The sequence below is a fragment of the Elephantulus edwardii genome, unplaced genomic scaffold, assembly GCF_000299155.1.
Source record: "Elephantulus edwardii isolate Elephantulus edwardi_28Jun2011 unplaced genomic scaffold, EleEdw1.0 scaffold00004, whole genome shotgun sequence".
Lineage (NCBI taxonomy): Eukaryota > Metazoa > Chordata > Mammalia > Macroscelidea > Macroscelididae > Elephantulus > Elephantulus edwardii.
The window spans coordinates 10,349,446-10,361,671 of record NW_006399754.1 but is presented as its reverse complement, the minus strand read 5'-3'; the positions used below and the strand labels follow the sequence as shown (position 1 = coordinate 10,361,671).

General features: G+C 41.5%; 1 protein-coding gene across 1 annotated transcript in view; it reads right to left on the bottom strand.

The window, feature by feature from the left end:
- CENPJ (centromere protein J) overlaps window positions 1-11,149 on the bottom strand; it is a 39,063-nt gene extending 27,914 nt beyond the window's left edge. The window contains exons 1-3 of the mRNA XM_006879552.1: window positions 10,706-11,149; window positions 9,804-9,933; window positions 2,307-2,591 (exon numbers count right to left, since the gene is read on the bottom strand). Of these exons, the coding sequence (XP_006879614.1) occupies window positions 2,307-2,591; window positions 9,804-9,933; window positions 10,706-11,149 (859 nt within the window). The remainder of the gene's footprint in view (window positions 1-2,306; window positions 2,592-9,803; window positions 9,934-10,705) is intronic.
- Window positions 11,150-12,226: the final 1,077 nt, after the last annotated feature.

The window sequence follows — 12,226 nt, the reverse complement described above, 5'->3', positions numbered from 1 at the left end:
TTTTGTTACATTTGAATGGCCAGGACAGAACTAGCTGGAAGCTCTATATTAAAAGAAAAACAAAATAAAGTGAAACAGAGTTAATCTGTAACTTGGCAGTTTGTAACCCAAAGGCTGCCTGAATTATATAACAGGTGGGGTTTAAAAAAAAAAAACACAAAAGAAACGTGAGAATAGGGCTAAAAATGAGACTAGAAAATACATCAGAACTGCTATGTTCAATTTCCCAGGAACAAGCTAGGGAGGCCAAGTAGATGAATAAGCTGAGTGTCTGGGTAAGAGTGCGATCCTTCCCCCTTTTTTATGAGTAGTAACGTCTGTCAACCTAATTACTGTATTTCTCATTTTCTATCATGCCTCTAGGTACTACACGAACCTTAAAACAACTTCAGATTCTTTTATAAACTCTAAAGCTATAACGGTAATATTGCCTCTCTTTTTAGAGACTCTATTTTATGTTCAGCTTTTTAAAAAAATTTTCTACTAGTTTATTTTCATTTGCCTCACCCCTCCTATCAAATTGTACAACGCCATGATTAATCTCCCCTCCCCCTGCACATCCTCATCCCTCTGCTTCCACCCTCTCCCACCCCTCTTGGATCCTTATACTCATTCTACAATAATGGTTTTATATACTATTTATCCTTGTGGGACAGAGTTAGTTCACTCAGCATAATGCTCTCCAGTCCCTCCCAAGTTAGGTAATAATTTACAAAGTTATTGCTCCTGTGTGCTACACCGTATTCCACTGTGTGAATGTACAATAATTTCTCAATCCATTCGTTTGTGGTTGGATATCTGGGCTGCTTCCATGTTTTTGCGATTGTGAATAATGCTGCTATGAATGCTGGTGTACAAATCTCAGTTGGTGCCGCAGTTCTCATATTCTCAGGGTGTATTCCACTAGTGGAATAGCTAGCTCATATGGAATTTGTATGTTCAGCTTTTTAAGGAAGCGCCCAACTGCCTTCCAGAGTGGTTGCACCATTTTAGAATCCCACCAACAACGTGTAAGAGTTCCTTTCTCGCCACATCCTCTCCAACATCTATTACTTCCTGCTCTGCTAAACTTTGCCACTCTTACTAGAATGAGATGGTACCTCATTGTGGTTTTGATTTGCATCTCTCTTATTGTCAGAGATTTGGAGCATTTCATGTGTCTGTTTGCCATTCGATGACCTTCCTCTGTTTAGCTTTGAAGTCAGCCTGAGTTATTTTGAAGCTCACACTTTCCTAGAATGTTCTGGATCCAAGTCAGCTCAGCAGTTTGTTTTGTTATCTAGAGCTGTTTTAACAGTGATATCACTATCACTGAGTAGATGCTTTCAGCATGAGATTTATTCCTTCACAGTTTAGGAGATCTGAAATCCAAATTCAGGCTTTAGGGGAAGGCTTTCTCTAGATCTGATTCTCACAGTCTCTTGGCCCAGGAAACTGGGTTCAAATGATGTACATCACTCCAAGGTCTTCTCTCCTGGTGTTACAGAAGTGTGCCCCTTCTCCTATCTCTCCCCTCTTTGCTCACCTCTCGCTCCTTTATTATCTCTTCAAGACAAAAGACCCTACCCCTCAGGGAAACAAACAACCCCTTTTCAGTAGATCAGGGTTGTGACCTGATAAAAAGGGTTTTGCCTCTCAGCCTAACATCCTCATGACTGATTGGCTGATCACATCAGGTTACACTAGGAGATTACATCATTGCTGACATGCCTTTAGGCCTGCTTCATTAACATCACAGAGGTTAGGATTTATAACATATGACAATGACACTGATGACCAAGGCTTAGTCAAGTTGACATGTGTATTTCAGGGGAACGCAGTTGGATCCATGACGCAGATGGTTTGATCTACTAGTATCCAGTGCTGGCAGGTCCATTCTGACTCCCAGCCATCCTACAGGGCAAAGCAGACCTGCGTCCCGCGTTTCCAAGGCTGGGATCTTTATGGAAGCCCACTGCTCACCCTTCTCCTTCACAGCAGTTGTGCAGGTATAAGCTGTGACCTTTGGTTCACAACCAAACACTCGGTTCCCTGCACGGCCTGTGTTGTCATGTGCCATCAAGTCAGAACCAACTCACAGCTGACCCTCCAGGGGGTTCCAGAGATTGTAAACTGCAAAACAGGAGATGGCCTATCTTCCTCCCTTGGTGAGAGCAATCCCTTGGTGGATTCGAACCATGTGCCTTTGGACTGGCAGTGCAATTCCTTTCCCACTAGGTCACCAAGGTCTGACAAGTCAAGGTTGGAACAGGGGAGGAAATGCAGTAAAGAATCTCTTGTCCCGGGAAAATAACTCAGTAACTCACCTGCAGGATGCAGACGGCTTTCTCCTTTGAAATCATTTTCTTTCACAAGTGCTTCTTGACTCTCTGCCTCGTAATACAAAGTGGGAGAAGCACCGCTCTTTGACGCCAAGACAAAATCTTGAGGTATAGCTCTACAGACATTGCTCTGTTCATCCGATAAAAGGCTGCATTTGTCTTGCGCTTGAGTCTGGTGGGTCAATGACGGTAGGAAGGGCGGAGTTTTGTCCCCGGGGGCTGACTGGCCTGGAGACCTGGACTTCTGGCTCTGATCATCAGGCAGCAGGGCTGAAGCTTGCAAGGGAAAAAACCAAAAGTTGACGGCTCTCTGTAGCGTCTTCAGTCTATTCACAACCCCCGTCTCATAAACTATACTCCAAACAAAAGAGACTCATTTCAGCTTTCCCTCCATATCTCCTTTCAATCTCCTTTCAGGCAGGGAGGTCCATCAATCTCCTTTCAGGCAGGGAGGACCACCTCTTTGGGAATGTAACTTTCTATCATTACCATTTTACACACACACACACACACACACACGTTGTTCATTTGTTCTCCTTAGTAGCTAGAAAATGGGGTTTATTAAAACCAAGAAAATTTAAAATTTCTAAGTGAACGTAATATCCTTTTAAGTATGTGATACTTGTACTGCGCTGTATGTGCAGACACTCTGTCCGACGCAGCTTCCTCTCTGCTGCTCATATACGACCCCGTTCATACTCACTGGAGTCACGTGGCTGCCCAGCCCTGCAGCAGGCAGACACAGCCCTGCAGCAGGCAGACACAGCCCTGCACCAGGCAGACACAGCCCTGCACCAGGCAGACACAGCCCTGCAGCAGACGTTCCCACACGAGCCGACGTGTTCCTTTAGGATCAGTATCGGGTCAGCATCACAGCATTTAAAAGGTACGGTCTCTACTAGTAACAGTTTCCCAGGGGAAAGGGAAGGAACTATAGCTGACTTTCCTAGTCATACTTTTCTAAATATTCTGCTCTATTTGTTTTGCTTTTTTAATCTGTTTTTGCAAAAGCCTAGTAAACAGAAAGAAAATGCCCCCAAACAGTACAGTGCTGTGCAACATTTCTGGGAAATCCTCTCCTGGCCCTCCCTCCTCCCAGACTTTCTCCTCTAACCGTAAAAAAGACACAAGTGGGAAGTGTGTCCTATAAGAACCACAGCCATCTATCATTTCTTTTTTCCTTTTTTTTTCTTGCACCATCTATCATTTCAACCCCATTTATCTTGTTCCTACTTCAGAAAAAACAAACAAAAAACCCTACAGACTCAAGTAGGACCTAAACAAATACAAAGTTTAATCCCACTTTCTCTACACACATACCCTTCCCTCCTCAACTGTTTGCCCACGTCAGCCTGAGGTTGTCTTTGACTAAACAAATCTCAATGTGTATAGGCTATAGAACGCCGGGTGCCCCAAGGACCCTTTTCAGGGCATCTATAAAATCAAAGTTATTCCATAATATTAAATGCTACTTGGTTTTTTCATTGTATTGACATCTGCTCGAATGGCACAAAAACAATGCATAAAACTGAGAGTGCATTAACTCAAACCTGGGCAGCAGGACCCAACTGTACTTCCACTGGACTTTTCACGACCTGGTTCTAAATTAAAAAAAAAAAAATCATTTCAGCTAAGACTGTCTTTGATTCAGTTGTTGCTGTTACTAGTGTCAATGAGTCAAGTACAATTCATAACTCGATGATCAGGAGACCTGAACCCTGTCCTATCCTGTGCCATCCTCACAATCTCTGACACATTTAAGCCCATTGCAGCAGTCACTGTGTTGAACCAGCTGGTTGAGGGTCTTCCTCTCCTTCAGTCTCTCCACCTTTCCAAGCGTGATGTCCTCCGAGAAACAGCCTCTCCGAGCACATGCCCCAAGTATGCAAGACAAAATTTCACCATCCTTGCCTCCAAGGAACATTCTGGCTACACTTTCTTCAAGACATCTTATATGTAACTTTATGGGATATTCAGTACTCTTCTCCAACACCACAGTTCAAAGACATCAATTCTTTTATTATCTTTACTCAATGTCCAGCTCTCAGCAGTATCCCAAGTGACTGAAAATACCATGGTCAGAATCAAGGCCATGTTAGTCTTCAAACTGACATCGTTGCTCTGCTATAATTTGCAGAGGTCCTTGTCAGGAGACTTGCCCAGTGCAAGAAGAACTGGAAAGGAAGACGAGGAAAAAAAAACACGCAAAAAAGAAAGGACAGGCTAATAAATGAGAAAACTGGGGCCAGGACAGGGAGTGGCCACCCAGTTAGTGCTCCTAGTCTTCGGCAAATTTTCTGGTGACTCCGCAGAAGCCTGGGAGCTGGAGTGTCCAGTCTGTATAGACGTTTTTATCTGCCCAAGCAATATGTGGAAACAGGGCATCCAACCTGGAAGAGCACCTCGATCCTAGGCTATCGCCAGGATCAGGGCCCCCACTCAGAAAGATGGTTTCTGTTGGCCCAGGAGACAGCCCTGGTCAGGGATGGGGCATCTTAACAACCATATGAGGTGGAGAATGCACCTGCTGCCAAATATTGAGGTGGCAAATACACTCCAAAGGAAAGCTAACTGAGACATAAACAAAGACATATACACCTCTGTTCACAGAAACTTGACTCACAATAGCCAAAAATGGAAACAGCCCAAATGCTCATCAACAAAACAAATGGATTATGAAATTATGGTACATTCACACAATGGACTATTATGCAGCACTAAGGAACAACAATTTTGTAAAATATTATAAAACATGCAGAGTTTAGAGAGCATTACGTTGAGTGAATCAACTTGAATGAAGTTGAACGAATCAACTTGGTCTCATAAGGACAGATAATGCGTAAGACTGTTATTGTAAAATAGAAGAATAACTGGTTAAGATGTGGTTAAAAGTCCAACAGGTGAAGGGGAGGGAGGCAAGGGGGTGGCAAATGGGGCGGAGAAATGACCAAGACATTGGTGGTGGGTGGGTGGGTGGGCTGGAGACGGGGTGTGAAGGAACGGCAAGGATCCAACGCAGATCGGAGAAGCATTTTGTCTACATCCTATGGGAAATAACGAGTATGAGATGGCATGGTGCATTATGTGTTGTGCTCCAACCATAAGGACAGCAACATCCAAAAGCAAAGACGACAAGACAGAGAAATTGGACAAATCGAACCAGTGAGCGAGGGAGAAAATGGGGACAGCAGTGACCTATGACAAGACTGCAATCAAGGTCTGGGACAATCTGTGTGTGTTCTTTAACTGGAAAACTAGGTGCTGTGTAAATGTTCACCTACAGCACAATAAAATAGTATGAGAAATTAAAACAACAGAAACAACAGAAGGAGGAGGACTGGAAATGGTACAGTCACAAGGAACAAATGAGAATGACAGCATATTGGGGGACAGGTGACCAAAATCAATGAATAACTTCTGCATAAATTATTGAAAAGGGAAACATAATTTGCTGTGTCCATTTTCACCTAAACACAATTTGTTTTTAAAAGGTTGCAAGAAAAACTATGATTATTTACGCTTGGATGAGTGGCAGACATTTCCTCAAAGATGAACCAAGGGAACAGAATGAGTCACGTCACGGAAACCCAGTGACACAGTGTTTGCTGTCAAGAATAAATTTCAAAAACAACTATGAGATATCATCTCACCCCTGTAAGAATAGCAAAATTCAACAGAGTAGCAAACAACAAAGGCTGGCAAGGTTGTAGAGAAACTGCAACCCTTATTCACTGTTGGTGAACTATAAAATGGTGCAACCACTGTGGAAGGTGGTGTGGTGCTGTCTCAAAAAGTTGCAACTAGAGATACCATTTGACCCAGCAATTCCACTACTGGGAATTTACCCTAAAGAAACCATAACCACCACCCAAGCAGATATATGCACACCCATGTTTATCTCAGCTTTGTTCACAACAGCAAGGAGTTGGAAACAATCCTAGTGCCTATCAACAAACTAATGGATAGAGAAGCTGTGGTATATTCCATACAATGGAATACTACACTGCATTGAAAAACAAGGAACTCATGCAATATTATTCAAAATGGGTGACCCTGGAGTCACCTGAGTGAAATATCTCAGTCATAAAAGGACTAATACTGCATAGTGTCACTGTTGCAAAATGGGACTGACATCAGGGTTGGCAGGAACCTAAGAAAAGAGGGGATAAATAATATATACTGCACTAAAACAGATGAGGGAGAGAACTATTTAAAAGAAACATGTTGTTGTTATGTGCTGTCGAGTCGTTTGCGACTCACAGCGACCCTATGTCCAACAGCCCTAAACCCTGCTCTATCCTGTGCCAATTGCATTGCCTCTGACACAACCATCCCGATTACCCCAGTCACTGAATCAAGCAACCTCATAGAGGGTCTTCCCCTCCTGTGCTGTCCCTCTACCCTACCAAGCATGTTGTACCTCTCCAAGGACCTGTCTCTCCTTACAACATGTCCAAAGTATGTCAGAAAAAGCCCCAGCATGTTAATGTGGACTGTGGAGTGGACAGGATTGTATAACAATGAAAGAATTTTTTTTTCTTCAAAGAGAAGAATGAACTGGGGGGAGAGGTGGGCAGGGAGGAAAATGTGCAACAATGAATGAATGGGGGAAAATTAAATTGAAAGAATAAGCTGTTAAAAAAAAAGAATAAATTTCACTTTCAAGTGAAAATTGTAATCTTGGGAAATGTATTTATGACATCATGGAAATTCATCAATTATATCAATAGTATATTGTTATGTATCATCAAAGTGACATCCACTTCCTAAACAACATGCCTCTGGAAACTCTATGAACTTTGATAAATGTTGATAGCTTTATGAGGTTTCAGGCCTTTTGTTCATAGGGTCGCTTTGAGTCGTGCTCCACTTGAAGGCAATCAACAACAACATTAAATTGGAACCAATGCATAACTGACCTTCTAGCAGGTTTTAAGAAGCTGTAAATCACATGGGAGAATTCCTACCTTTCTCCCACGGAAGAGCTAGAGAATTTGAATCACATGCCTCGGGGCTGACGCACAACTCCTGACTACTAGGTCACCAGAACTGGCCAACAGCCTATTAATGGACATATACATTTAATACTGTATAAGGAAAACTTTCAACATTCTCAAGATCTCAATAACTCAGTGGACCATTTTCTTTCAAGTTATCAGTGCACATTACCAAATCATGAATGCTATAATATTCTTTCAAAGTATCAAGGTATCATTACAAAGTTAATTAGTTGGGATCACAATACATATGGCAAATAACGACTCAGAAACAACCATTTGTGAGTTTTGGTACAATATCAATGAACAAATGAGCAAGAACCTATGATGATGAAGGAAGAAGTTCAAACTGCTCTGAAGGAATTGGCAAAAAATAAGGCCCCAGGAATAGATGGTACACCAATTGAGGTATTTCAACTAACAGATGCTGCCCAGGATGTGCTCACCAAGTTGTGCCAAGAAATCTAGAGAACACCACTTGGCCAACTGACTGGAAGAGATCTATATTTGTTCCCACCCAAAGAAGGGTGACCCAACAGAGTGTGGAAACTATAGAACAATATCATTAATATCACATACAAGCAAGATTCTGCTGAAGATTATCCAAAAATGACTGGAACAGCACATCAGCAGAGAACTACCAGAAGTGCAGGCTGGGTTTAGATGGGGTCGTGTTACCAGCTGATGTTAGATGGATCTTGGCTAAAAGCAGGGAGTACCAGAGGAATGTCTATCTGTGTTTCATTGTTTATGCAGAGGCGTTTGTGTGGATCACAACAAACTATGGCTAACTCTGAGAAGAATGGGAATCCCAGAACACTTGATCATGCTAAGGTGAAACCTATACTTGGACCAAGAGGCAGTCGTCAGAACGTATCAAGGAAACACTGCATGGGAAGGGTATAAGACAGGGATGTGTCTTATCTCCATACCCTTTTCAATCTATATGCAGAACAAATTATCTGGGAGACTGAGTTCTATGAGGAAAAATGTGGCATCAGGATTGGAGGAGGACTCATCAACAATCTGCATTATGCATGTGATACAACCCTGCTTGCTGAAACTGAAGAGGACGCTCACTGCGGAAGGTCAGGGACTGTAGCCTTCAGTATGGATTGAGGAAAACAAAGATTCTCACCACTGAGCTGACTGGCAGCATCATGATGGATGGATGAAGAGATAGACTGTTCACAGCTTTAGTTTGCTTGGCTCCACAATCAACACTTTGGCAACAGCAGTCAGGAAATTAAAAGACTTACTATGATGGGAAAGTCTGCAGTTAGAGACCTCTCTAAAGTACTGAACAGCAATGATGTCAGTCTGGAGACTAAGATGCCCCTGATACATGGTCTCTGCAATCACTTGCTATGCATCTATGGATGACAGAAAGAGAATTGATGCCTTTGAGCTGTGGTGCTGGAGAAGAGTATCACCACCAGATGTGATGCATCATGACCAACATTGTCTAAAATTACAAGGATTAGACTAAGTAAAACAGAAGATCCCTTACTGTAGGCCAGGACACTAACAGGGGCTGATTTATGAAATGTCTGTTTCACTATGCGTCATGATATAAAATGTTTCTGTTACTATGGAATGCAGTCAAAAGCCTCTAAGGCCACCCCTCTGTATCACATTTCAAGAGTTCTTTTTCCTCCCCATAAGCAAGCATAACATGCTTCCTGTTAATTCATCTAGCACCCTAGAAAAGGATACTATCATCTACAACCACAAAGTATTTCTGGTATAGCTGTGGAACATGGTTACCTTTCCAATTCCAAGGAATTTTTCATTTATCAGGCAGCTAAGAAACAATACCCTTAATCCAAAGTTAGCTTCTGTTGGGCCTTTTCCTTTTCTGTTTCTTAAATAAATGTGAATACTCTTAAGCGAGCTCCAGAATGTCACAGTTCTCAGTTACAGTCCGCCAATACCACTGCATCTGAGAGCTAGACAACGAATAATGATGACACATGAACTGATGCCTTGGAGTTGCGGTGTTGGAGAAGAGTATGGACCCATTCCACGGGATGCCAAAAGAACAAACACATATGTCTTGGATAAAGGGTAATCAGAGTCATTGGAGACAAGGATGACAAAGCCACATCTCACATACGTCGGGCATGTTGCTAGGAGAGGCTATTCCTTGAAAAGGGACATGATGCTTGGAAGCTCAGCAAAAGAGAGGAAGATCCTCAATGAGATGGATTGACAGTGACTACAGCAATGGGCACAAGTGTGTCAGAGATGACAAGAATGGCACAGGACAGAACAGGGGTCAGATCTTCTGTTCATATGGTCACTCTGAGTTGTACTCGACTTCACTGCACCTAATAAAAACGGCTACAGATTCCCACATTTTTCTGCTGGGATGCTGAGAGTGCGCAGCATGAGACAGACGGAGAAATTAGACTGTCGAGTCACCGAGGTTACGCAGTGTGCACAACTCGACATGCCCGTGACATGTGCAGGCGCGTGTAAGCACAATCACCTGGGAAGGCGTGCTGGCCGGACACCATCGTGAGCAGCTTCTCCTGTTCGTCCATGAGTCTCTGCAGCTGCTCCAACTGCTGCCTCTTCAACTGTTCCTGTTTCTTCTGCTGGACTTCTTTTAACTTTTGAAACACAAAATTAACTTCATTAAATTAACACTGTAACAATGAATGAATGGAAACCCCAAATCTCTGTAAATGTTCATTAAAATTAATAAAATTTAATAAAATTAAAAAATTAACATTGTATTTCTTTACAGACCCTCATTCCTCAGATTTTTCTTTGCCTGTCACCTCCTTTTTCTTATCTTCTCTAATAAAAAAAAAATGCTTCCAGGAAGGATTCTTAACTAAACTAAACCTGCAACTAGAAATCTAAAATCCACATCCCATAAAGGAAACCATCAATTATCTCAACTAAGAAATAGAAGCTATTGCCTAACAGCAAGAAGCTGCACTGCAATCCCAGATGTGTGCGGTTCAAACCCACCAGATGCTCTGCTGGAGAAGGAGGGACAATCTTCTCCAGTACCAGTCAGATCTGACTTGACGGTACACACAAAAAATAATAAAATTTTAAAAAATTTTTTTAAAAAATAGAAGCTGTTGTATTTGATTCTTACAGAAGGTAAACAATATTTGTGATCAACAGCTCCCAGCTCCCCCCAGCAGCTGACCAACCATCACAAACTTTGTTTTACCAAATGCAGTGGCAGCTTAAAGATATTGTTATGTCTATTTTACATGTTAAATATGTTTTAAAGCTTTGCATTAGACCAAGGAAAAAAACTGGTATTTTTTAGTATTTTAGAGTGAGAGAGAATGAACAGAAGGACCCGAACGAGATGACTTTTCAAGAAACCTGCAGTAATGTAATCAAGTAATTCTCCCCTACCTGTTCAAGTTTTTTAAAAAGTGGGTCTTTGTAAGCTGTTTCTTTGAATTCGTTCGGAAGATCTAGGATGATACCGTTTTTGTTATCTTCCCAGTGTCCAGGAACATCCTGACACGTCACTATCTGTGGTCCCTTTTTAGTCACAGAAAAGGCTGGACTCGTTTTGGATGTATCTGACGGTAATTTGTAAGAAGTGCTAGACTCTGACTTCTGTTCTTTGTGAAGTGAATCTTCTTCGCTGGTAAAGCTGAAGCTATTTGAAAAGTGGGGGGCTTTAATAGGGAAACTTGTAGAGAGGCTCCCAGCTGCCTGATTCTCTCCTTCCACTTCCAGAACAGGAAAGCCACGGTTTAATATGACCCCGGCTCGAGACGGATTGGTCATCCATTGGGTCAGGAAGTTCTGCCCACTGGTGAATTCTGAAGAGGACGGCATCAGGAACATTGTAGTTCAGAGACACTGTGACATTAAAGCGATGCAAAAACTCGAAGACCTGTTGATTTCCACACCTGGAGACAGAAGATGGGCAAGAAAAGAAATTAGTTATGGTCATTATCCTACCCCAAACTAGCCCGCACCACAAGAGAGAATTAAAGTATGCTAACTATAAATAGGTCATACGCCAAAAATGTTAACTAACAAAGCTAAAGGGAAATTTTAAGTGGCATAGCTTTCTTAACGTTTTGAATATCCAAACTAGGGAGCTCAAATAACAAAGATTCAATAAACAACAGTTTAGCTTAAGTAGTTACAAAAGCCTGTGTTGCAATTACACTTTTTTAAGAATTAGCTAAAGAGGACTAAATTGGTAGCAGCAACTTAAAAGATTAGGCAGGAACTTTAGCAAATCATCAGACACATGTTAAAGGGGGGAGAAGAACTCAGAAAAGGAGGGTAAAGATTACTGAACAACTCAAAAACTGGAATCAGTGTCACTGAATTAGACAGGCACAACTGCTGAATTGTTTTATGTTTTGTTGGTTGTGTGTATATTAAACCACAAATGTCTTTTAAATTTTAAAAACAACAACAACAACAACAAAAAAAAAAACAAACCAAACACTAAAATCTCTAATCCAACTGTTCAGTTACTGATGATTTTTTTTTTTAGCAAATGAAAAATCAGTTGACCTAAAACTATGGAAGCTAAAATACCATCTAAGTTATTTTAATTACAAAATAATAAAGTGAGTATTATATTTGCCATATGAAGAATGATTCACTGCTTTGTAGCCCAGTTAGGGAAACTACATTCTCCAAAGTCTCTGGACAAAAGTCACTGCCTCCCATCATGGATTCCTACTTTCAAAGGAACTTAACAGTGTTCTTTACCTGGATGGTGATTACACTGGCAAATATAAATTTGGCCAAGGACATTTAATATTGCTCTTTACTGGATACTTTAAACTAACTCTAATTCATTTATAGCTGGAAGTTATTTTAAAAAGGTAACAGCTTTTCAGCAAAATCCACCATGGAACCTTGGTTAAATTTCTTGACACTTTTGAAATCCAAATTTAA